This window comes from Stegostoma tigrinum, chromosome 30, assembly GCF_030684315.1.
Source record: "Stegostoma tigrinum isolate sSteTig4 chromosome 30, sSteTig4.hap1, whole genome shotgun sequence".
NCBI classification, from domain to species: Eukaryota; Metazoa; Chordata; class Chondrichthyes; order Orectolobiformes; family Stegostomatidae; genus Stegostoma; species Stegostoma tigrinum.
Window position 1 is genome coordinate 29155335 of NC_081383.1, and position 27507 is coordinate 29182841.

Here is a 27507-nt window from a genome sequence, read left to right on the forward strand (position 1 = left end):
ATTCTTCCTGTTTTAAAGATTGAGGAAAATCAGAGATTGTGCATTTAAACTTTGCAAGGCTGAGAATAAGGTCAATGTTAAGCAGTTCTTCCTTTCCCAGAGAGCAGTAAACCTACATTGTCAACTTGTGAGATGTCTGCTGACTCTCTGTATGAATACAGAAGAAGGTTCATTTATATTATAACAGACGTCACATTTTATAAACGGTGTGCAATTTACCAATTCCCATTAGCATGGCTAAGTGATGCCACAGGCTTATTTTGATTACCTAAGAGGATTGAAGAGGAATTTCCCAGTTTTTCTTCCACTTTGTGGCCGTCTACTATTTTCTCTCTGTTTATTTCCTTTTTCAGGTAGTTACATGGTTACAGGAAGAAAAGAAGCATCTAATCATCCTGCTCCAGGATCAGGAATTGAGACAGGGTTAATCGATGTGCTTATCTTTTCCTCTCTGCCATTTTCTATGTTTGCTGAGCGAGTAGAGAGAGAGAGAGATGACTAACAAAAAGTCTCTCTTGGGTACGAAATGCCTTTTCGATTGCACAATCCTTATTGTTGGTTTATTTTCAAACAGCTAACACTTGATTCTCATTTCATGGTTCAGGGATTGGTGAACACCTGAATGAACATGAAGGTATACATGCAAGATCGCACCTGCCCAACTGAGCTTATGAACTAAAACCATCCACCACACCACTGACCAAGAATACCTCTTTTCCCATATGAATGATGTCAGAGAGCCATGCATACTCACGGGCAAGTTCGAACTGGTCAGGAAGATCGCTGGCCAGTTTCTGAGTAGCTATATCAGAAATTGGTCCAAGAATCACAACAGGCCTTTTATAAGGGGCTGTAACAAAAAATATGTATTAATGCAAAAGCAATATTGATTAATAAACATTGTAATTTTTTCACTTCAGAAAAAAGCACATTTTTGTTTAGTGAATCTAATAACCATTTAGAATTGGACTTCACAGCTTAGGTTTGTCCCCACCAAACTGAAGTAACACAGAGTCTTGTTAGTTTTAACTTCTATGTCCTAGAGATGGAATATTGAACCTAAGCTCTGGCTGACTGCTCCAGTGCCACAGGCAGATGTTTAAGATCTCCCGACGCTATTCAAAGAAAAGCATAGAATTCTCTAGACTCTGGCTGTCCTCATCCAATACCACCTGTAGTTGTTTGTACAAAATAGAGATAGCATTTGCCTACAATATCAATAGAGACTGCATTGTAATAAGTTTGATATGTACAAAGGGCTCTGAGAAATTTCAAAGGCTTGTGATTAGAAAAAAAAGTTGCATTTTTTATAGAATTTTTCACAACTACAGAATATCCCAAAAGATGTCATAACCAATTAATCATTTTTAAAGCTGGTATTTATATGGCAGCTGGCTTATGCACAGCAAGATCTCTGCAGAAAAGAAAAAAATCACTAATGATCTGTTTTCGTAATGTTTTATGAATGAGTATTGGTCAGAAGATCTGGGAGAACTCCTTTTATCTTCTTTGAATAGGGCCAAAGGATGTTTTGCATCCACTAGAGTTCAGGTGCGATCAGTTAAACTTTCCAAATAAATCATCCAACAGTGTAGTACTCCCTCCATACTGTACGAGAGTCTGAGTCAAGTCACTAGAATATTCCAAGATGGATAAAGACAAATAAATCTTCAACAGAAATGTAATTGGTGAATCAGACAATTCACAAACTGATAATTATCATTATAGATTCAATAAATAATAATCATATGTGATTTCCACACCAGCACTTTCAATTTCCAGATTTCTGCCCCAGCAACGACCAAATTTCAATCTGTGAAAGAAAATACATTTTGAGGATAGCATGGAACTATATACATTTGCAGCAGAATGGATTGTGAGAGTTAAAGTTGCGACAAATCTGAGACTGTAGAAGACTTGATGCTGTCAAATACCTGATCTATTGGGCATTTAAGACTGCCAGAGAACTGATACTAAGGATATAATATCGTCAGGGGTCTAATCTGGTAACATGTCCATAAATACATACAGCAGAGAAAGAGGCCATTTGGATGATTATGCTTATGGCAGAGATAATGTCATAGAGCCCCTACAGTGCAGGAACAGGCCATCCAGCCCATCAAGTCCGCACTGACCTTCTGAACAGCATCCCACCCAGACCCCTGCCCCTCCTTTAACTTTGTAATCCTGCTTTTTCCCATAGTTAACCCAATTAACCTGCACATCTCTCCACACTATGTACAATTTCACACGGCCAGTCCACCTAGCCTGCACATCTTTGGGCAGTGGGAAGAAACCATGCACACAAGGGAAGAATGTGCAAACTCCACACAGACAGTGCCCAAGGGTGGAATGTAACCTGGGTCCCTCGTACTGTGAGGCAAAAGTGCTAACCACTGAGCCACCGCCACTGAGCTCGCCACTGAGATATCCAATTTCTTCCATGCCCCCCCTTTTGCTCCACAGCGGGTCAGGGCCGCGGGGGCCGGTCCCCGTCAGCGGGTCAGGGCCGCGGGGGCCGGTCCCCGTCAGCGGGTCAGGGCCACAGATATACAGATTTGTTTTTCATTTTCAAGTATTGATTCAACTCTTTTTACAAAGTTCTAAGCTTACAAAATTCTAATTGGACAGACAGGGTAGGTGAAAGAAGGATGTTTACGATAGCATGGAAATCTGGAATTGACATAGATGATCCACGGTGACCCAGAATGGGGGAGTCAGTTTGAGGGGTTGAATAGTCTCCTCCTGCTTCAATGTTCTCTTGAATTTGTCTTCATCACCCTTACGGGGGACCCTACTACAAATCAGCATAATTTATTTTGGAAAAACAATGTTCATCTCCCCTATGCTCTTGTTGTCACTTATATAAAATTTGTGTTGTCAGATTAGCAACCCTTCGAGTAATTCTAGTAAATTACTTTACTAATAAAATCATCACCAAACCTTCCATTAAACTTTCACTAGCTAGAATAATCCGAGCTTCTTTAGACTTTCCACATAGTTTAAGTCTCTCCTCTCTTATTGTAGTAAATCTCCCCTGAATTCCTTCTAAGATCTTTTTCTTTCAAGTATAGTGCCCAGAATTGAATAGCTGAGACCTGAGAATGGATTTAAAGAAGATTTAGTATACTTTCCTTGCTTGTGTGTATCAACATCTTCTCTAAAAATAAAGCTAGGGATCCCTTATGCTTTGTCAGGAAAGAAAACAATATGCTGGCCTTTAGCATACGAGGATTTCAGTACAAAAGCGAAAATCTCTTGGTTCAGTTGCATAGAAACTTGCTGAGAGTGCACGTGGAGTACTATTTATGATTTTTGTTCCTCTACCAAAGGAAGGATAGACTTTCCATAGAAGCAATGCAGTGGAGGTTCACCAAACTAATTCCTGGGAAGATGTGTTCTCTACAGATTTGATGAATGAGATGTGACCTTATTAAAACCTGCAAAATTCTTAACAAGATAGATATGGTAGATGTAAAATGAAAGTTTCCACTGGCTGGGTGTCTACAACCAAGGAACACGGTCTCAGAATGAGGGGCTGATCGTTTCAGACTGAGCAGAGGGTGATTTCTCCACTCAGAGCCAGAAATTGGTGAAACTTCAGAATTCTGAACCCTAGAGGGCTGAGGAAGTGCAGTAACTGAGCATGCTCAAGACACAGCTTGATCAATTTCGAGTTACTAATGACATGCAGATATCAGAATATGGTATCATGTGGGAAGATGGTGTTGAGGTAGTTGATCAGCCATGATTTGGAATAATGGAGCAAGTTTTAAGGGCTGAATAGCTGACTCTTGTTCCTGTGTTCCTACATTAAATAACCTTGTCACAACTTGTATGAGAGATAATGGGAACTGCAGATGCTGGAGAATCCAAGATAATAAAATGTGAGGCTGGATGAACACAGCAGGCCAAGCAGCATCTCAGGAGCACAAAAGCTTTTGTGCTCCTGAGATGCTGCTTGGCCTGCTGTGTTCATCCAGCATCACATTTTATTATCTTGTCACAACTTGTCCTGTTTGTCACCAGATATTTATGTATGTTGGTCGTAATAGATTTACAAATCCCTTCTCACTGGAAAATTTATAATTTACACACTTCAGAACTCTCAGTAGCCCTTACTTTCTTTTCTCTATCTTTCTCTACATGTCTCTCTTGTACTGTCTTTTCCATTTCTATTCTCTGCTATCTATTGCTATTCAAGAAAGAGGTGGATAGAGCTCTTAAAGACAGTGGAATCAAGGGTTATGGGGATAAGGCAGGAACAGGATACTGATTTTGGATGATCAGCTGTGATCATAATGAATGGTGGTGCTGGCTTGAAGGGCCGAATGGCCTACTCCTGCACCTATTGTCTATTGTCCTTTCCATTTGTCTTAGTATTTCTCTCCTGCTCTTGAATTTAATCTCTCTCCTTTCTGCTCTCCATGTGTATGTGTGTGTCTCTCAGAATCACACACTCTCTCTATTCACTCTCCCTCCATAGGTCTACAATTTTTTCAGCACAAGCTTCTCTGAAGCTCATGGATCACTGGGGTTCTTGGTTCCTTTTGAACCTGTCATTTAAAAGATTGAATCCTCCTTGTTTACTCCTGATACTTGCCAAATCATGTTAAAAATAAACCTTAAATCTCGTTCCATCAACACTCTGTATGTTTGTACCTTCTCTCAGAACAACCCTTTCATAGGGGGGATATTTGCCCTGAATAGTCAATGCTGAAAGGTCATCTCTGCTCTTCCTTATGTTTTTCTTTGCGCCTCTCAGGCCGCGCATTCTCCAGAATTCTGCCCGTGCTCCACTTGATGAACTGGATGATGCTTTCTGAGTAATTTCAGCTTTGGCGATTTGTTCAGCCCTATCAGGAAAGGAAGAACAGAAAATGTGATGGAAAGTTGTTGTGACACTGTAAAGTTGCGATAGTCCCAGAGGACCATGGGGCTGTTCACTCATTACAGAGAGATGATTGATGGTGATTTTAACCTGGGGATCACCAGAACCTTAGGCGAGGGGCACAGTTGAGAAGGTCAGACTGTCATGGTAACCTCAACCAGTGCAGGAATTGAACCCATGGCATCCCTCTTCGTAGCAAACCTGGGTCCAGCCAATGAGCTAACCAGCCCCTGTCATAATACAGGTAACCATCCCAAAGGTAAAAGCAACATGGGCCGATTGCTTTGCATGAGGGTGCAGTACTGTTATGTGTTGTCATGGTAATCCAGCAGCCTGGACTAATCATCCCGGAGGTTACTATTAACCAGAAACTGAACTGGACCAGCTATTCAAACGCAGATGAGAGGCTGGGAAATCTTCAATAAGTAATTCATCTTTTGACTCAGTAATTCTTGTTCACCTCAAAGGCATGTCGGGAATATAAGTGAATAGTCCCCACTGCATGGATTTATGTAGCTCTGACAATATGAAAGAAGCATCACCACATCCAAGACAAAGAAGACTGTCTGGTTGGCATTTCCAAACACCACTTTCAACACTCAATCCGTCCCCCACTGCTGCACTGCGTCAGCAGTATGTGCTATCTACAATATGCACTGCAGCAACTTACCAAGGCTCCCTTTGACAACACCTTCCAAACCCATCTCTACCACCTAGAAGGACAAGGGAAGAAGCTGGACTGAGCAATTCTGCCTGAAAGTTCCCCTCCAAACCACATCATCCTGACTTAGAAATCACCATTCCTTAACTGTTACTAGGTCAAAATCCTGGAACTCCCTCCTCAACAGTGCTGTAGGCCAATCTACAGCTACTTGGAGTACAGTGGTTCAAGAAAGCCGCTCACCCTCTTCTTCTCCATGGTATTTAGAAATGGGCAGTAGATGCTAGTGTAGCTAGTGATGCCCACATCCCATGGAAGAATAGACAAAACAGAATGTCAATTTAAATTCCATCATGGTAGTTTGAGAATTTAAACTTGTTTTTCAAAACTATGCAATGAGTAAAAGTGACCATGTTGTCAGGTTTGAATGAAAACCTAACTGGTTCACTAATGTACTTTCGGGAAGATATCAGCTGTCCTCATCAGGTCTGGTCCATGTGTGATTCCAGTTCTACACTAAACTGGTTAATTCATAATTGATTTATGAGTCACTGATTTGGCCACTCAGTTATATTAAATGACTATTAGAAAGTTCACCATCACTTTCTCAGGGCAATAAATGCTGATTTTGTCACCAATATCCCAAAAATTAATTTGAAACATCTCTTCTATAAGGTCAGAAACGTGACAAAATTTTAAACTAAATTCAATGCTATTCTAACATCCAAATTTTACAGCTTTCTGTTGGAACTAGTTAAGCCAGAAAATATATAAAAGCTTCAGGTCAAAATGATCCCGAATTGGACCTGCAGTTTATATTATTAGCTTATCTCAACCTATAGCTCCCTGCAGCTGCAAAGATTCCAGTAGAAAATTACTGTGGGAATTAGTTTAATTAAAATTAATTCACAGAGTATTTACAACATGCTCTGGTTCAATTTCTGGCTTGTCCTGAGTTTGTTTATCTCAGCCACGGTAGTGGGTAGGATAATATCATTGCAGTTAGTGAGTCAGCACACTGAAGAGCCTAAGAGAGCAAGATTCATTAACTTGGTGCAACTGATAACAACTGAGTTAGAAGGAATTACTTGTCAATCCTGAGGCAGATTGAAATAACTCCATCCCCTTGTGGTCTTTCTGTATATAATCCCAGTCACATGACTGACCTGTTCCTGCTAGGAATGGTGCCTTTGTCCTGTTCCTTGAAGTCTTGGCCAATTCTCACGGCATACCATGCTCCCAACTTCCCTTTGTGCATGGTGTCGACAACTCGGAAAACCTCACCTCTCCTGAAGCTTAGTTCCTGTGTTCCTTCAACCTCATGGTCGAAGTGTGTTCGTACATAGAAGGAATCTCCAACATTTGAGTTGATCATCTTCTGATAAACTGAAAAGGAGGGGACCACTATGTAATTTTGTATTTATGAACAATGTTTCAAATTCCTTTATCATCAGTATTAATGCTTATGTTTAAACTAAATTAAATTTAATCTCTAGATTTTGGTTTTCTTCATTCTTGTATCTAAAAGCTTTTGGTCTAATGCTTAATACCCATACTTGGGATGTGTCATACTTCAAAAGTGTCAAAGCTCCAAAAAAACCAGCAAGATAAAACATATCCTGCTGTTTTTTTTGAACTCGATAATCCAGCCATTTACAATACCATGACGTGGGGCTTATTCCAGGTACTAAGGAACAGAGCACTTCTCTGTAACTACCTCCACAGGACATTTACCTACACAGCAAATCTGAACCGTAGCACTGTGGAGATTCGCTAAATTTAATCCAGCCCTTCCACAGAATCTACACATCCAAACTGTGAGCAATCAAATGAAAAGAGTAGGGCAGTTCTGGTGATAGGATACACCCAAACTCTAAACTAGCAGACACCGGTCAACCTGTTGAGTACTTCCAATATTTTAAAACTTTCTTTTTAGTACCTACCTCCAATCTTTTGTTTGAAGTGAAGGCTGATTTGTGACTATCTTCCTACAAGACAAGGGTGAGAGTAATAGGCAAGATGTAGATCAGTTTTTTTTTGGGATCAACATCAAACATGGCAGATCTGGGGAGGCAGGTCTGGAACAAAATCAATCCTTTGTGGCTAATGTGGTAATTTAGACAGGTCCACAGGCATTGATGATAATTGATTGACCTACCCAGCTCACTAAAGCATGGGATAGGTCTGACACTTGGGCTGGGATTTTTTCCAGCCTGATGGTAGAAACATTGAAGGTATGAATTCGGCGCAGGCTTGGAAGGCCGAAGGGCCTGTTCCTGTGCTGTAGGTTTCTTTGTTTGTTTGTTTCTATGAGCACGAGGAGGCCATTCGGCCTTTCAAGTCTGCTCTGCCATTCATCACGATCATGGCTGATCATCCAACCCAAGAGTCTAATCATGCTTTCTCCCCATGACCTTTGATCCCATTCACCCCAAGTGCCACACCTGGTCACCTCTTGATTACATCCAATGCTTTGGCATCAGCTACTTCCTGTGGTAATGAATTCCACAGGCTCACCATTCTTTGGGTGAAGAAATGTCTCCTCAGCTCTGTCCTAAGACACCTACCCTGAATCCTCATTCTGTGACCCCTGGTTCTGGACACACCCACCATTGGGAACATCCTCCCTGTATCCACTTGTCCAGTCCTGTCAGAATTTTATAAGTCTCTATGAGATCCCTCTTCATTCGTCTGAACTCTACCGTAAACAATCCCAACCTAGTCAATCTCTCCTCATATGTCTGACCCACCTTCCCTGGAATTAGCCTGCGCTCCCTCAAGATCAAAAATATCTTTCCTCAGAAAAAGATACAAAAATTGCACATAATATTCCAGGTCTGGTCTCGTTAAAGCTTTGTACAATTGCGACATCCTACCATCAATGCCCAAACTAGCCACAAGCTGCACAGATTTAACTGTTTAAACCCTGGGATATCTCTGTAGACACTTGGGGGTCATACAAACCTTCACGTTTACTTCACTTCTCTGGTGGTTTGAGTGTGAGGCCATGGAAAAAGCATATATGCACTCTCTCTTTCTAGTACATACAAGATATAGATGACTTAGTAGTTTGGTTTTAAGACATGGTGATTGATTTTCTCATTTATTAGATATACTGCTGATCAAAGAACCATGGAATTAGGTTTGTAAAACGTATATGATAGATATTGTACTAACATAGTTAATCTCAGCTGAAGCAATAGTAAGGGACTGCAATGGTTTTGGGATAAGGAAGGAAAGTCAGCAAGTCCTTGTTCCTGATCATTATTCACTGTGCTTGGCAATGGAGCTGCTAAAACTGGGTGAGAACAATATCATCCATTGCTGTTAATGCCTTCATTGGTCAATTAGAATTCCTGCACTGAGTTCACATATGACAATTACCTACTTTGTGAGGTATTGGACAGCGTCTGAGAATTTCTACTCCTATTTCAGTCAGCCTTCAGGGAAGGATAGATGAATGATTGGCTGAAGCATTTGAACCATATACAAATCAAGTTGTACTTACTGCCCTCCTTCCTCTGAGCTTTAATCTCCACCAGCTCTCCTTTCGGGATATCTAACATGAGCAAAACTGCCTCTTCACGGGTGAGGTTTTGGAAACTGACATTGTTCACCTACTCAGGGAAAAGAAAAAGAATGGTTGAGCTTTGCAGTGAAAACCTATATTTTCAACTTTGTTCTTTAATTGTTGAGCAGAGAGTCTTTGGGCTATTGTCATGGGTGATCCACTGATTGTTTACAGGGTACGGATTGCAAAATTAAATCACAGCCAAATCCAGTCTCGTTCTCACTTGACATCAATTTATGTCTATCCAGAGAATTGCTGAATAGGAATGAGGAGTGGTAATACCACAAGACCAGGTGTAGTATCTCCACCGCAAACCTCAGCCTACTCATCAAAGATCCAGTCTGTACAGATCAGTGTTATATGGTTATCTATTGACTGATGGGGAGGGTTATTGCCTTTTGCTGAAATTCCATGTGTGTTCAGTCTGTTGCTGTCTCTGAATGATGACAAACTAAATTGTACAAAGACCCACTCCTACAGGCAGGGACACAGGGTGTAAGCAGAAGCATCTCTCTGGTCTTAGATATGCATTTCATCACATCGAAGTTCAAGCTCATTGCACCAACCTTAGTGAGAACTCCGGACCTCTACAACAGAATAGTAAAATGTTCTGTTCACAATTAGTGCTGAAACTGTGCCAGTGCTTTTTTTTCTTTCACGAGAAACAAAGTCCCGTATGGCATTCTTTGGTCTTTCCCGTTTCCAAATAAATATGCTGTTCCCTTTTAAACCAATCTATGCTTCCTGTTTCAACAACAATTAGTTTAGGATTCCATATTCTAACTGATTAATCTATTCTAATCCCATCTACTACCTCTTTCCTGAGTCCTTTTGTATTCTTTCTTTATGAACATTTACATTGTTTTCTTTTAAAACGTATTTTAGTCTGTTCTGTAATAGGTTTTCGAAAAGTTACTCCGTGTTTTAATATCCCTTTGTGTGAAAAATAAATCTTCCAACTTTCCCCTTCATCCTGAGATCATCCCAATTTTGTGCCTCTTGTGTGGAGTTGCCTTTGACCTTGCTTGGACATCTTTGGGATGATCCAATTTCAGTGACCACCTATTGTGGGGATAGATAGTTTCTTAATAACCTTAATAATCAGACATGTTGATGTATACCTCTGGAGCAAATGGGACTTGAACCTGGATTTTGGTGGGTGTGGGTGAATCTTGTTGAACGTGAACCCTTAAGACTTTTACTCACATAAATTCTTAACATCAATAAGCCAAATACTCATGTTAAAACATTCATAAGATTATGGCAAGAGAGGTTTTGGGATGTCAATACTAACAAATTAGAATTGAGCATGCAGTTACCTGCAGAATCTGGTCTCCTTTCTGGATTCCCTGTCTGGCTGCAGGACTATCATCCAGAACTCGAGATACGAATATTCCAACATCATTGCCTCCAGCCAGCTGCAGGCCAACACTGGCATCCTTGACAAACCTCGCCACTTTCATGTCAGGACTGTAGCTAAATATTGAAATATATGGCTATTTGGTTAGTGTGCACTTATGAGGGATTAAACTGAATAGACCCACAAACAAGCATGTGGCATGTTACATGTGAATACCCAGCGTCCTTTCAATTGGATGCAGGCATCATCGGAATTTCATGCTGTCTGCTCTGTTTTGGTCATTGACTGCACACATCAGCAAGGAACCAAACTTTTTGCTGGTTAGCATGACTTAAAGCTACCTTGTACTGCCACAAAGTTCACTTTTACATCTTAAGGGAAGATGCTTGTTGAATGTGTTAACATCAAGTGAGTGTGCAGCAAGGAGTAATGGTTGACTATGGAGGAGAGAATTTAAGTAGACTTTAGTCTACAGGAGACCAAATTTTATTTAATTCCTGATGTAATGTTTTTATTTTCAACAATCAACAGATTTGCTGATGAATTTACATTGAAGAAAAACATACTATTTTCTCCTCTCCCCTAATAGGCCTGTTTGCCCTCTGGTATCTTGTGCAAAAGGCCTTTCATCATGCTGTAGGCTACAACTAGCAGCAAGAATGCAACAGGATACTGAATGGCCTTGGGACTATATCCCAAGCATCAGTTAACACCTTAAGGAGAGGAGAAGAGGAGCTAACATGTGAATGAATTAGATTCTGTTGTTTTCATCAAGCCTGCATTTCCCTGGGCTAAATTAGCAAGTCAACTTTTTATCAACTTGCAGTCATGGAGATCTTGCACATCACCCTCAACTAATTTGGTCTCATAGTATGTTGGCACTTACCCAACATTATATCCATCCTGTGGCCTTGTGTTTGAAGTCTTTATAGGAACAGCATATGTTCGCTCATCAACAACTGCATCTGGAAATGAGATGTCAAAGATTTAGGATGAAAAACAACATTTAAGAAATGAACAAAAGAAAATTCCTATACCATCCAGCTGCACTGTGCAACTTCTGACCATACCATTTGACCTAGCTCCTCACTTTGTGAAGGGAAAATGTTTTATCAGAGTAGCAATGTGTGATTAGCTCTGGAACCTCCTATTTTTTAATAAATGTTAACTAAGGGATGAAGAGTAAGATTAGCCAGGATTCCTGGTCTGGATTCCTACTGCACAGTGCAGTTACCTGGAGGGCCACTGAGACTAGATTAGGTTTGACCTTAACATCTCATTTCAGCTCCTGGATTCAGACAGCTTGGATATTCTAACTCTCCAGGCTCATACATGATGCACGATCGCTGAGCTGAGACAACACAAGAGAGATGTACAACAGCATAATTCATCATAGAAGCAGTACCTTCAGTTGAGAAAGGAAATTAGTGAAATGCATAGTGACTTTGCATGTATTTGAAGGAAATTGATTCCATAATGAGTGTCACTGGGAGATCTGATGTATTTGATCTTTCTGCAGCATGATTCAGGTTCCCCATTTCCCCCTGAATGAATGGAGAACTTACAACAAAGAAACAGGATATTGGTTGAATCAGTTCATGTTAATGTTTGCACTCTGCACAAACAAACTATTCAAATAACATTCATACAGCATGTTCCTATATGCATTCAGCCTCTTTTCCAATCTCAACTTAAATGTTAAAGCAGTTCCTGCCCCAATTGCTAACTCTGGTGATAAATTCCCAATATTCATAATTCTCTGTCCTTTCTCTTATCTTCCATTTAGAAATTTTTTACATTTAATCCTCAATATTTGCATTTCTTACAACTAGATCTGACAGATGTACGTAGTCAAATTAAGTAGGGGCAGAATTATTGCAGGTTGCATTTGGGGCTATTATTTGAGTTGCTGATTCTAGAAGTTACTAAATGCAGGGTTAAATTTTCCCTTCCATGGTATGGAGCGGTTGGAAGCTGGAGGGCCCAAATAAATGGAGCAGAGCTGTGACTTTTTCTTGATGCATTCCCAATAACTGGGCAATTTAGGAATGGCCCCATATTAAATGAAGGCAGGAAGACAACTTGCACATTTAAGGCTCCAAATAGGAGTGATTTAGTGGTTCAGTAGCACTTATCCAACAGCAAAGTCATAAATCCCATCGCATGTGGAAGCCTTATGCTTAAAATCCAGTAAGCAACCACAGCTGTCGTACTTCCCATTTGTGTGTGTGTGTGTGTGTGTGTGTGTGTGTGTGTGTGTGTGTGTGTGTGTGTGTGTGTGTGTTTGTGTGTGTGTGTGTGTGTGTGTGTGTGTGTGTGTGCCTGTGTCTGTGCATGTCTGTCATGTGTGTGCCTGTGTGTGTGTCTGTGTGAGAAAGAAAGAGTGTGAGAGAGAGAGAGAGAGAGAGAGAGAGAGAGAGAGAGAGAGAGACTATCCTCTTACTGTCCAGTTGTGTTAATAATTTAAGTCATTTATGTGGTGATTTAATCAACGTTAGATAGGTGGACCTCATAGAATAAGATTTCCCTGATTGGGGCTGTTAATCTGGTCAAATCAGGGAGCCTTGGCTAACAGTTATAAACTGTAGTGTCAGAGGTTCTGTTCACTCTGAGAGCTGGCTGTAAGGAAGCCAGACCAGCGTCAAGTGTTATGCATGTGTAAATAAAGGGTGAGTTACTGACGGGATACTGGTCTCTATGGAATTATTTAATTTTTATAACCGTCATTTGTGACCAGGAGTAGGGATTTCCTCAAGCCTACCTACATACGTTAGCAGCACCATTTCTGATTTTTGACTTTCCATGCAGGATGGCTTCCTCTGAACCCTACAAATTTGGGAATGTCGCATTGTTCTCAATTGGCCAGCTTGTGTGGAAGTACAAAATTGGGAGGCCAACTATAGAAAGTAAGTTTATTAATCATCATCTCAGCCAGTGCAGCCTAGGGACTCTCATTTATCTCCTAGGCTGGGTCCCACAGCCTTCAGGAAATTCAAGCTGTGAGTCTTCAGGTCATGGAGCAAGCAGCAACATTTAATTTACTGAAGAACACTGGACCCAGTCATGACTGTTGTCAGCAACAGAGCTGTCAGTTAAATGATTATTAACAGCAATAGACAATAGATAATAGACAATAGACAATAGGTGCTGGAGTAGGCCATTCGGCCCTTCAAGCCAGCACCACCATTCATTATGATCATGGCTGATCATCCACAATCAGTATCTTGTTCCTGCCTTATCCCCATAACCCTTGATTCCACTATCTTTAAGAGCTCTATCCATCTCTTTCTTGAAAGTATCCAGAGAGTTGGCCTCCACTGCCTTCTGGGACAGAGCATTCCATATATCCACCGTTCTCTGGGTGAAGAAGTTTTTCCTCAACTCTGTTCTAAATGGCCTACCCCTCATTTTTAAACTGTGTTCTCTGGTTCTGGACTCATCCATCAGTGGAAACATGCTTCCTGCCTCCAGAGTGTCCAATCCCTTAATAATCTTATACGACTCAATCAGATCCCCTCTCATCCTTCTAAACTCAAGTGTATACAAGCCCAGTCGCTCCAATCTTTCAACATATGATAGTCCCGCCATTCTGGGAATTGACCTTGTGAACCTATGCTGCACTCCCTCAATAGCAAGAATGTCCTTCCTCAAATTTGGAGACCAAAACTGCACACAATACTCCAGGTGCGGTCTCACCAGGGCCCTGTACAGCTGCAGAAGGACCTCTTTGCTCCTAAACTCAATTCCTCTTGTGATGAAGGCCAGCATGCTATTAGCTTTCTTCACAACCTGCTGTACCTGCATGCTTGCTTTCATTGACTGATGTACAAGAACAGCCAGATCTCGTTACTACAATTAGTAATCAACAAATTGCTAACATAAATGCATTCATTGCTGTGAAGTATGGCTGTTAAGATCAATCTGTAAGCACCAAAATAGTTGAAATGAGTTTCACCCTGAGATTTTGCTCTAGGAATGCACTGATTATCACTGGTACTCACCATGGCGGGGTTTGGGAGCTGTAGGACTGACGTCCATCTCTGACACTGGTTTTGCATTTGGCTTCAGGCTAGAAAAAGTGAGAATCCCTATCAGTATCAACCAAGCCTTGAACATAATGCAAAATGAAAAGATTGGATTACAGCACTGATTCAATCCAGGGCATCCATCACAAGGAAATTAAACATCAATCATGTGTATTCACCATTCTCTTTGTGCACTATTTTAATTTAGGAGTTAATTCATTTCAAATGGGCTAAAGTTTAATGCATAAAAGCAACCAAACTGTGCAGAGCTGATAAGGATTTTTATATTATTCTTCATGATTTTGTTGTTATCTATCAAACCAATTCGGGTTTTAAAAACTTAACCTTCAAACAACAGGCTCTGGGTCACATGCTTAATGGACAACGATACAGTTTTGCTTTCAGCAGGGTATTTTTACCTATTGCAGCAACGTTTACATTATCTGCTGCAACATAAGAAACTGGGCATGGATATCCTGGGTCTGAATAAGCCAACAGATATTTATTACAGCTAACTATTATAAAAGCCATTTTTATCAGTTGGACTGTGGACTCTAAAACGGGAAGATTCTGCTTTAAATGAGGGAGTGTAGAAGATGTTGCAGTTTTCTTCTAAAACAAAATGAGTTATTGGAATTCATTGTGTGCTGTATTCACGAGGTTGCCTTATTCAAGCACTTGGGATGGATATTAGACATCTGGGCTCTGTAGGTGAGATAATGGGAACTGCAGATGCTGGAGATTCCAAGATAATAAAATGTGAGGCTGGATGAACACAGCAGGCCAAGCAGCATCTCAGGAGCACAAAAGCTGACGTTTCGGGCCTAGACCCTTCATCAGAGAGGGGGATGGGGGGAGGGAACTGGAATAAATAGGGAGAGAGGGGGAGGCGGACCGAAGATGGAGAGTAAAGAAGATAGGTGGAGAGGGTGTAGGTGGGGAGGTAGGGAGGGGATAGGTCAGTCCAGGGAAGACGGACAGGTCAAGGAGGTGGGATGAGGTTAGTAGGTAGCTGGGGGTGCGGCTTGGGGTGGGAGGAAGGGATGGGTGAGAGGAAGAACCGGTTAGGGAGGCAGAGACAGGTTGGACTGGTTTTGGGATGCAGTGGGTGAGGGGGAAGAGCTGGGCTGGTTGTGTGGTGCAGTGGGGGGAGGGGATGAACTGGGCTGGTTTAGGGATGCAGTGGGGGAAGGGGAGATTTTGAAACTGGTGAAGTCCACATTGATACCATATGGCTGCAGGGTTCCCAGGCGGAATATGAGTTGCTGTTCCTGCAACCTTCGGGTGGCATCATTGTGGCACTGCAGGAGGCCCATGATGGACATGTCATCAAGAGAATGGGAGGGGGAGTGGAAATGGTTTGCGACTGGGAGGTGCAGTTGTTTGTTGCGAACTGAGCGGAGGTGTTCTGCAAAGCGGTCCCCAAGTCTCCGCTTGGTTTCCCCAATGTAGAGGAAGCCGCACCGGGTACAGTGGATGCAGTATACCACATTGGCAGATGTGCAGGTGAACCTCTGCTTAATGTGGAATGTCATCTTGGGGCCTGGGATGGGGGTGAGGGAGGAGGTGTGGGGGCAAGTGTAGCATTTCCTGCGGTTGCAGGGGAAGGTGCCGGGTGTGGTGGGGTTGGAGGGCAGTGTGGAGCGAACAAGGGACCCTCCCCCCATCCCCCTCTCTGATGAAGGGTCTAGGCCCGAAACGTCAGCTTTTGTGCTCCTGAGATGCTGCTTGGCCTGCTGTGTTCATCCAGCCTCACATTTTATTATCTTGGGCTCTGTAGGTACCCAGGCGCAGGTTAGGCCAGTGGCAAACTTTTGATTGGACCAAGCCCAATTGCATGCATTCGTGAGTACTCAGCATCGTAATATTTCTTGATTAATTCCTGGGCATGTGGCCAGGGTTCAGGACTGCCCCAGGAATGTATACAGCAGAAACATCCAGCCGCTGAAGGAGAAAGTACCTTTCTTGCTCCTGTGAGTGGTGAAGTAAAAGAACATTTCAAGCCATATTTTCCCTCTCTCTGCAAATTCATGTCTTGAAAAGAAAATGGAAAAAAAAGACCCTTCAAAGACACAAAGAGGAAAAATCTTCAATGAGTAATTGTAAAGTTGAGAATCGGTATGTCTACCATCCCACAGCCTCCTCAATGTGCCAAAAGGAACCAGAAGGAAACTGAAGGAAAATGTCTCATTGACATCTGTAATCCAGACCAACACCACAATTGTGCTTTGCTGATGACATTTTTTATGCTGCTTCACCCAAAATATTTGCGTCTTGTCTCTTTGTGGGTTGGTATGTGTATAGGGCTTATTTTAAACAAAGGAGTAGAGTCAGTAAATTAATACTTTGTGTTTCTTGTCTGCTATTGATTAAAAACAGTTTGTTTGTGATAAATAGTGGCTTTCTCGTTATGTAGAGAAATCTGATGATGTTTTCTTTTCCCCTGGGTTCATCAGTCAGGTAAATTGGATAGATAAATTAAGTCTTTTCACTTCTGTGACAACTCCAGGAATAGTAGGAATAACAAGGTGCAGAGCTGGATGAACACAACGCACAAGAAGCATCATAGGATCAGGAAAGCTGACGTTTTGGGTCTAGATAATAAAATATGAGGCTGGATGAACACAGCAGGCCAAGCAGCATCTCAGGAGCACAAAAGCTGACGTTTCGGGCCTAGACCCTTCATCAGAGAGGGGGATGGGGTGAGGGTTCTGGAATAAATAGGGAGAGAGGGGGAGGCGGACCGAAGATGGAGAGTAAAGAAGATAGGTGGAGAGAGTATAGGTGGGGAGGTAGGGAGGGGATAGGTCAGTCCAGGGAAGACGGACAGGTCAAGGAGGTGGGATGAGGTTAGTAGGTAGATGGGGGTGCGGCTTGGGGTGGGAGGAAGGGATGGGTGAGAGGAAGAACAGGTTAGGGAGGCAGAGACAGGTTGGACTGGTTTTGGGATGCAGTGGGTGGAGGGGAAGAGCTGGGCTGGTTGTGTGGTGCAGTGGGGGGAGGGGACGAACTGGGCTGGCTTAGGGATGCGGTGGGGGAAGGGGAGATTTTGAAGCTGGTGAAGTCCACATTGATACCATTAGGCTGCAGGGTTCCCAGGTGGAATATGAGTTGCTGTTCCTGTAACCTTCGGGTGGCATCATTGTGGCACTGAAGGAGGCCCATGATGGACATGTCATCTAAAGAATGGGAGGGGGAGTGGAAATGGTTTGCGACTGGGAGGTGCAGTTGTTTGTTGCGAACTGAGCAGAGGTGTTCTGCAAAGCGGTCTCCAAGCCTCCGCTTGGTTTCCCCAATGTAGAGGATGCCACATGGGGTACAGTGGATGCAGTATACCACATTGGCGGATGTGCAGGTGAACCTCTGCTTAATGTGGAATGTCATCTTGGGGCCTGGGATAGGGGTGAGGGAGGAGGTGTGGGGGCAAGTGTAGCATTTCCTGCGGTTGCGGGGAATGTGCCGGGTGTGGTGAGGTTGGAGGGCAGTGTGGAGCGAACAAGGGAGTCACGGAGAGAGTGGTCTCTCCAGAAAGCAGACAGGGGTGGTGATGGAAAAATGTCTTGGGTGGTGGGGTCGGATTGTAGATGGCGGAAGTGTCGGAGGATGATGCGTTGTATCCGGAGGTTGGTGGGGTGGTGTGTGAGAACGAGGGGGATCCTCTTTGGGCGGTTGTGGCGGGGGCGGGGTGTGAGGGATGTGTTGCGGGAAATACGGGAGACGCGGTCAAGGGTGTTTTTGATCACTGTGGGGCGAAAGTTGCGGTCCTTGAAGAACTTGAACATCTGGGATGTGCGGGAGTGGAATGTCTTATTGTGGGAGCAGTTGCGGCGGAGGCGGAGGAATTGGGAATAGGGGATGGAATTTTTGCAGGAGGGTGGGTGGGAGGAGGTGTATTCTAGGTAGGGAGTTTGGGTCTAGACCCTTCTTCAGAAATGGGGGATGAGAAAGGTGTTCTGAAATAAATAGGGAGAGAGTGTGAGGCGGATGGAAGATGGATAGAGGAGATGATAGGTTGAGAGGAGACAGACATGTCAAAGAGGCAGGGATTGAGCCAGTTAAGGTGAGTGTAGGTGGGGAGGTGGGGAGGAAGTAGGTCAGTCCAGGGAGGATGGACAGGTCAATGGGGCGGGATGAGGTTAGTAGGTAGGAGATGGGGGTGGGGTTTGAGGTGGGAGGAGGGGATAAGTGGGAGGAAGGACAGGTTAGGGAGGCGGGGATGAGCTGGGCTTGTTTTGGGGGAGGGGAGATTTTGAAGCTTGTGAAGTCCACATTGATACCATTGGGCTGCAGGGTTCCCAAGTGAAATTTGAGGTGTTGTTCCTGCAACCGTCGGGTGGCATCGTTGTGGCACTGCTGGAGGACCAGGATGGGCATGTCGTCTGAGGAATAGGAGGGGGAGTTAAAATGGTTCATGACTGGGAAGTGCAGTCGTTTGTCTCAAAACGAGGGTAGTTGTTCTGTAAAGTGATCCCCAAGCCTCCGCTTGGTTTCCCCGATGTGAAGGAGGTCACATCGAGAACAGTGGATGCAGTATACCACATTAGCAGATGTGCAAGTGAATATCTTGGTCCAGGAACTGCCTGCTTACGTCCATGATACCACCCACGCCCTCCACCTCCTCCAAAACTTCCAATTCCCTGGTCCCCAGCACCTCACCTTTACCATGGATGTCCAGTCCCTGTACACCTGCATTCCCTATACAGATGGCCGAAAGGCCCTTCGCTTCTTCCTGTCCCACAGACCCGACCAGTCCGCCTCCACTGACACCCTCATCTGCTTAGCCGAACTCGTCCTTACCCTCAACAACTTCTCCTTCAATTCCTCCCACTTCCTACAGATCAAGTGGGTGGCCATGAGTACACTCATGGGCCCAAGTTATGCCTTCCTCCATTCCACACTCCCCACCAACCCTGACACTTTCCCCTGCAACTGCAGGAAGAGCTACATCTGTCCCTACACCTCCCCTCTCACCCACATCCCAGGCCCCAAGAAGACTTTCCACATCAAACAGATGTTCACCTGCTCATCTGCTAATGTGGTATACTGTACCTGCTGTTCCCAATGTGGTCTCCTCTACATCCGGGAAACCAAGCAGAGGCTTGGGGACGACTTTGTGAAACACCTACGCTCAGTTCTCAACAAACGACTGCACCTCCTAGTCGTGAACCATTTCAACTCCCCCACCCCATTCCTCAGATGAAATGTCCATCCTGGGCCTCCTGCAGTGCCTCAACGATGTCACCTGAAGGTTGTAGAAACAGCAACTCATATTTCTTGGGAACCCTACAGCCCAAGGGTATCAATGTGGACTTCACAAGCTTCAAAGTCTCCCTACCCCAACTGCATCCCAAAACCAGCACAGCTCGTCCCTGCCTCCCTAACCTGTCATTCCTCCCACCTATCCCTTCCTCCCACCTCAAGCCCCACCCCATTTCCTACCTACCAGATTCATTCCGCCTCCTTGACCTGTCCATTCTCCCTGGACTGACCTAAACCCCTCCCTAACTCCCACCTACACTCACCTTTACTGGCTCCTGGCTCCATCCCCCCCCTTTGACCTGTCTATCTCCTCTCCACGTATCTTCTCATCTATCCATCTTCTATTTGCCTCCCCCTCTCTGCCTATTTATTTCAGAACCCCTTTCCCCTCCCAATTTCTAAAGTAGGATCTCGACACTGACTGTTAGCTTTCCTGCTCCTCTGATGCTGTTTGACCTGCTGTGTTCATCCAGCTCTACACCTTGTTATCTCAGAATCTCCAGCATCGGCTGTCCCCACTATCCCAGGAATAGTAGGGTTTGATTTCCAGTGCACTAGCTCATTAAGTTGTGACAATATTCCACACAAACATTAGATTACAATGGACAGCATACTTTCAATAGCATGTCATGCTTCATGTGATCCCTGCAGTAAGATAGACCATGAGATGTTTTCACCATCAGCTCATTTGCTTTGATACAATAATGATATCATGAGCATTTCTCTCAATAGTGTACTGACCATGAATCATGGCACAGCAGACACTGGACCCTTAACCTTTGGTTTCTCAGTTGAAGATATGATAACCACGGTGTCAGAATTTGAAAGGAATCAAACTAGAAGTTGAAAACACTGGCCTCAGTACTTGACAAAGTGGCCTTCATGTCAGTTTCTGCACTTTGTAAATTGGCCTCTCCATTGCTGTGTTCAGCAAAAAAATTACCTTCCATTACTCTTCATTGCGTTGGGAGGATCCACCACAATGTGTTTTGACCGATTATCACTTGGTGAATCTGTACGTTCAGGCTCAACGTCTGAAAATTCTAGACAGAAAAATACAGATAAACAGAATAATTTGATAAATGAAGATTTATTCCACATTTCTTTTGAAAAATGAATACATTTTTGTCTCTCGTGACAAAAGTCATCACCAATGGGATAGGGACAGGTGATGTGGTTTTTAATTGGACCATCCCGAACTTTCTGAAGAGAAAGTTTGAATTCAAGTATCTCTGGAGATCGGAGTTTGTCTAATAAAAATAAACAAACAGGGAAATTCTCAGCTAACTTTGGAGAAACCTGTGTGGGAGAGTTCACAGCAGGGAAGCAGCTAAGTGGCTAGTTTTAAAGGATAACTTTACTGGATCTTTTTGTAAATCTACAATAGTGAGTGGAGGGAATTCTTATTGGATACTAAGTTTTTGTTGAAATCTGTCTCTGATTAAGCATTAAAAATATAAAAACATAAGTACTAAGTTAGCTTGGAGAAGTGTTTTTAGCCCAGAAACAGTAATACTGTTCTATTTTCAGGGTCTGTAGATTGTTGAGGTGCAAGGATAGCCTTTACTAGAGTGATGTGCTGTTCCTGTTGGATGTGGGACATTAGGAAGAGTTTTCATGTCACTGATGATTATATCTGCAGGAAGTGTACTTGGTTGAAAATCTTATTGGATCACATGGAGGAATTGGACCAGCACTTAATGAAGAATTTACAGGAGCTAGCGGGACTAATGGATGGCATTTGCAGGAAGGGAGATAAACCAAAGTTATAGTCAGGTTGGTGGATGGCCTACAGGCAAGGTAAGAGAGGGAGGCAGGTGGCGCTGGAGTCTCCTGTGGCTATCCCCTTCTCAAAGAAGTATCCTGTTTCGGAAAATGTAGGGGGTAAAGGACGTTTAGGGAAATGTAGCACTGACAGCCAGGTTTCTGGTACCGAGACTGGGTCTATTGTGTCAAGGGGTACGTCATGTTCTAAGTAATAGTTTGTGATAGGGTGTCTCTCGTTAGAGGCACAGACAGATGTTTCTGCACCCGACAGCTAGACATCAGAATGGTGTGTTGCCTCCCTGGTGCCAGGATCAAGGATATCTCAGAGAGGCTGTAGAATATTCTCAAAGGAGTGAGGGACCAGGAGGAGGTTGTTGTTCACATTGGAACTGATGACTTAGGGGAAAAAAGGATGAGATTCTGAGGAGAGAATGTAGGAAGTTAGGCAGGAATTTAAAAAGGAGTTCCTTGAAAGTAGTAACAGCAGATAAATATGTGGCAGAGGAGCTGGTGCAGGGGAGAAGGGTTTACATTTTTGAATCATTGGATACTCTTCTGGGGTAGAAGTGACCTGTATAAGGAGGACGGATTGCACCAGAATTGGAAAGGGATTAATATATGGCAGCGAGATTTGCTAGAGCTACTCAGGAAGATTTCAATGAGTAAGTGGGGTGGGACCCAGGAATATAGTGACGAAAGAAATTTGTCTGAGACTGGTACAGCTGGGAAAAGGAGCAAGTCAAACAGTCAGGGCAGGCAGGAGCAAAGTTAGTCTGGTTATGGTAGGGTATTTTAACCTTCCAATTATAGACTGGGACTGCCATAGTGTTAAGGGCTTGGTTGGAGACGAATTTGTTCAGTATATACAAGAAAATTTTCTGATTCAGTACATGGATGTACCTATTCGCACGGAACTTGATCCACTCTTGGGAAGTAAGGCAGAGCAGGTGACTGAGGTGTCAGTTGGGGAGCACTTTGGGGCCAGTGACCATAATTCTGTTGGTTTTAAAACAGTGATGGAAAAGGATAGACCGAATCTAAAAGTTAAAGTTCTAAATTGGAGGAAGGCCAATTTTGACAGTATTATACAGGGACTTTCAAAAGTTAACTAGAGGCAGTGGTTCATAGGTAAACAGATGCCTGGAACATGAGATAACAAGAGTCCAGAGACAGTAAGTTCTGTTAGTGTGAATGGCAAGGCTGGTGGGTGTAGGGAATGCTGGATGACTAGAGAAATTGAGGTTTTGTTAAAAACAAGGAAGGAAGCATATGTCAAGTATAGAGAGCGGAGATCAAGTAATTCTCTAGAAGAATATAAAGGCAGTAGGAGCACACTTAAGAGGCAAATTAAGAGGGCAAAAAGACACAATGAGATAGCTTTAGAAAATAGTGTTAAGGAGAATCCAAATGGATTCACAAATACATTAAGTATAAAAGAGTAATTAGGGTGAGAATAGGGTCCCTTAAAGATCAGCGAGGCTACTAATGTGTGGAACTGCAAGAGATGGGTAAGATATTAAATGAATATTTTGCATCGGTATGTGCTGTGGAGAAGGATATGGAAGATAGGGAACGGGAGAAATAAATCGCAACATCTTGAAACATATCCATATTACAGAGGAGATGTGGTGCTGGACGTCTTAAATTGCATAAAAGTGGTTAAATCCCCAGGACTTGATCAGGTGTGCCCTAGAACTCTGTGGGAAGCTAGGGAAGAGATTACTGGGTCCCTGGCTGAGAAATTCAGGTCAGGTGCCAGAAGACTGGAGGTTGGCTTACGTGGTGAAAAGCCTGGGAACTTGAGCCTGACTTTGGCCGTGAGCAAGTTGTTGGCGGGAATCCTGAGGGACAGGATTTACATGTATTTGAAAAGGCAAGGACTGATTAGGGATAGTCAATATGGTTTTGTGCATGGGAAATCGTATCTCACTAACTTGATTCAGTTTTTTTGAAGAAGTAACAAAGAATATTTATGAAGATAGAGCTGTGGACATGATCTGTCTGGACTTCAGTAAGGCATTCAACAAGGTTCCTCATGGCAGACTGATGATCAAAGCTAGAGTAAATGGAATACAGGGAGAATTAGCCATTTGGACACAGAACTGGCTCAAAGGTAGAAGCCAGAGGGTGGTGGTGGAGGGTTGCCTTTCAGGCTAGAGACCTGTAACCAGCAGTGTGTCACAAGGATCGGTGCTGGGTCCACTGCTTTTTGTCATTTATATAAATGATTTGGATGTGAACATAGGAGGTATGGTTAGTAAGTTTGCAGATGACACTAAAATTGAAGGTTTAGTGAACAGTGAAGAAGGGTACCAGAGAGTAAACTGTGATCTTGATCAAATGGGCCAATGGGTCAAGGAGTGGCAAATGGAGTTTAATTTAGATAAATGTGAGATACAGCATTTTGGAAAGAGAATCAGGACAGGACTTTTACACTTAATGGTAAGGTCCTGGGGAGTGTTGCTGAACAAAAGGTCCTTGGTGTGCAGGTTCATAGTTCCTAAGTGGAGTCACAGGTAGACAGATTGTGAAGAAAGCTTTCAGTATGCTTGCCTTTATTGGCCAATGCATTGAGTGTAGGAGTTGGGAGGTCATTTTGCAGATGTACAGGGCATTGGTTAGGCCACTTTTTCAATACTGCATGCAATTCAGTCTCCCTGCTACAGGAAGGATGTTGCGAAACGTGAAAGGGTGCAGAAAAGATTTACAAAGATTTTGCCAGGGTTGGAGGGTTTGAGCTGTAGGTAGGCGCTGAATAGGCTGGGGCTATTTTCCCTGGAGTGTCGGAGGCTGAGGCGTGACTTTATAGAGGTTTATAAAATCATGTGGGGCATGGATAGGGTAGATAAATAAGGTATTTTCCCTGGGGGTGGAGAAGTTAAAAATGAGAGGGCATAGGTTTAAGGTGAGAGGGGAAAGACTTAAAAGGGACCTAAGGGCAACTTTTTCACACAGAGGGTGGTGTGCGTATGGAATGAGCTGCCAGATGAAGTGGTGGAGGCTGGTACAATTACAACATTTAAAAGGCATCTGGATGGGCATATGAATAGGAAAGGTTTAGAGGGATATGGGCCAAATAGGGCTACATTTATTTAGGATATCAGGTCGGCATGGATGCGTTGGACTGAAGGATTTGTTTCTGTACTGTGCATCTCTCTGACTCTAAAGTTGGACATCAAAAACCTGTGCTAAAAGTTTTCAGTTTTGTCTTGCAAAGGAGTTAGCTACAACCAAGGGACTATTAGAACTCAAATCCAATTTAAAATCACACACATAATTGTCAATATCTAATTCTACCCTGGTCTGTTTGCAGGTAGTGATACTATGGATTCTCAGCAGTGAAAAGAGATTGCACCGAAAATTATTGTCTGTGTTGTGAACCAATGATTATTGACATTTCCTCTGCTGGCTGTTTTAGTGGAGATGTTGGTCCATTTATTTCATAGGTTCTACACTTGTATTAATCCACTAGGTATTAACACAGTTTTTAATAGAAACTATTGGACAGAGAAAACGAAAGAAGGCAGAGATAATACAGAAAACGGAGGACAGAATGAGCAGAATGTAAGACGCTCTCCTGAGGTGTGTATGAGATGAGACAAATTGCTCCTGCAGGTAGTGGGGGAGGTCTTGATGTGCCAAATTACTTTCTTCTGTGTTGTTAACATTTTGACTCTCTGCTACAATAATTTTGGTTGAAAAATCAGCACAAACCCTGGAGCAATGGAGTAAACAGCCATTAACATTATTTGCAACAGTTTCCATCAATCTTCTGCCAAAGTAACAGTGGAAGATTGAGGAAGTTTCATGGAAATGATATCACACTGTATTTAGCATGCCGTCTATGCAGTAATCTTGTCATTGTAAGGTTAGTGTGTGTTTCAGTGTGTAGGGTAGAATCTTGTTGAAGTGATGTGCACCCTGTGAAACCTCGCCAACCCCACATTACCCTCAGATGATCTGGGTTACTTCACAATCCTGGGGCACTGCAGCCTGTCCTTCCCGTAGAGGCTGTGGCCTAGCAACTGCCTGTCCTGAGCACAAGGGCTGGCGGCCTCTGATTGGCTGGCACCTCTCGGTAAGTGAGACCTGGCCTCCTGGGGAAGTTGCACTGTTGTCCTTGTCACTGACTGATTGACATGAGGTTCAGTGGGCCTTCCCACAAAGCCTCTCAGCCAATGGGCAAGCGTCCTGATGCTTCAACAAGATTAATCAGTCCCACCCTGAGAAGAGACAGGCTGATTTCATAGATTTGTCTGTTCGGCACCTTAAAGAGAGGCCACCTCCAGCAGGGTTAATATCAGCAGCAGTGGGATGAGGCCCTTAAATGGTCATTAATTGGCTGCCTCAGGACCATAAGTGGTAGTGGAATGGAAATATCACCCAAAGCTGTTCCTCCCCAAACTTCATTCAGACAGAGGTAGGGTTCATATCCACACCAACCAAATCCCTCCCCTACCTTCAGGCTTATCGCTGACAACATCAGAAAATTCTACCCAGAATATGAGAAATGGAGATGAAGAAAAAGGCAGAGATAATGGGAACTGCAGATGCTGGAGAATTCCAAGATAATAAAATGTGAGGCTGGATGAACACAGCAGGCCAAGCAGCATCTCAGGAGCACAAAAGCTGACAAGGGTCTAGGCCCGAAGGGTCTAGGCCCGAAACGCCAGCTTTTGTGCTCCTGAGATGCTGCTTGGCCTGCTGTGTTCATCCAGCCTCACATTTTATTATCTATGAAGAAAAAGGCAGCAGAATTTCCCTTGAGACTCTGGTAATTGAAGAATTAAAAACCAGAATATAATAATAATAGTTTGTAGTTTGGCAACTTACCGTCCAAGCTATCTTCCTCACTGTCCACCAGTTCAGGAACATTGATCAGAAACTGTTCATTATCTCGTAAGACCACCAACCTCAGCTCCCCCTCTGACTTCTCAATTAGTGTCCTCGTATCTTCCAGTGATATATTCTCAGTTACGACACCATTAATCTGATCAAAGAAAATTATCCATCACCATCACTTCTAACACTTGTCCATTAGAAATATGAAGATGGTTAGAACAAGCTAATTGTCCCAACAAGGCAGGCCCTATTTGGATTGATCATAACTCAACTTAACAACCTCTTACATAATCCTTCATACCTTCTTGATCAAGAGTTTTTTTTAATATTGCATGGAATGTGTGCAGAAACGTAGAAAGTAGGAGCAGTTTATGCCATTCGGTTTTTCAAGCCTACTCTGCTGTTCAACATAATCATGGCTGATCCTCTATCTCAATGCCTTAGTCCCACTTTTTCTTCACACCCCTTAATGCCTTTCAAATTTTATTAATATCTTTTTGAAAATATCGAGTGAACTGGCCTTCACAGCCTCGTGTGGTAGTGAGCTCCACAGGTTGATTATATTATGAGGGAAAAAGATGTTTCCCCATCTCTGTCCCAAATGGCCTGCACTGTATTCTGAAGCAGTGATCCCCTGGTTATAGACTCCACAACCAGATGACACATCTTCTCTGTAGCCAGGCTGTCTAGCCCTGTTAGAATTTAATATGTTTCAATCAGGTCCCTCTAATTCTTCTAAACTCTAGCGAATACAGGTCCAGTTAAAGCAATTTCTCTCATATGACAGTCCTGTCATCTCTCGTATCAGCCTAATGAAACTTTGCTGCATTTCCTCTATGACAAATATATCCTCTTCATAGTATGGAGACCAAAACTGCAGATAATACTCCAGGTGCAGACTCACCAAGGCTCTGTATAACTGCTGTAAGACATCCCTACTTCAAATCCTTTTGCAATGAAGGGCAACATGAAAATTTACCTTTCTAAGTATTGTAGCACTTCCCTGTTTACTTACATTGACTGTGATAAAAGGATGCTTAGATCTCCTTGGATAACCACATTTCCCAATATATTAACATTTACAAAAAAGCTCTTCCTTTTCTACTTTCCACACCAATGTGAAAATAAGCT

The 27507-nt window shown here is 43.1% G+C and overlaps 1 protein-coding gene across 2 annotated transcripts in view; it reads right to left on the reverse strand.

Annotated features, from left to right (window-relative positions):
• The window catches only part of LOC125465784 (tight junction protein ZO-3-like), a 96632-nt gene that overhangs the window by 13028 nt on the left and 56097 nt on the right, over nt 1-27507 (reverse strand). For both annotated transcript variants that reach the window (XM_048559634.2, XM_048559633.2), the window contains exons 7-15: nt 26368-26524; nt 20711-20810; nt 14485-14552; nt 11370-11448; nt 10443-10599; nt 9061-9169; nt 6719-6938; nt 4663-4856; nt 755-850 (exon numbers count right to left, since the gene is read on the reverse strand). In XM_048559634.2, coding sequence (XP_048415591.2) covers nt 755-850; nt 4663-4856; nt 6719-6938; nt 9061-9169; nt 10443-10599; nt 11370-11448; nt 14485-14552; nt 20711-20810; nt 26368-26524 — 1180 coding nt within the window. The remainder of the gene's footprint in view (nt 1-754; nt 851-4662; nt 4857-6718; nt 6939-9060; nt 9170-10442; nt 10600-11369; nt 11449-14484; nt 14553-20710; nt 20811-26367; nt 26525-27507) is intronic.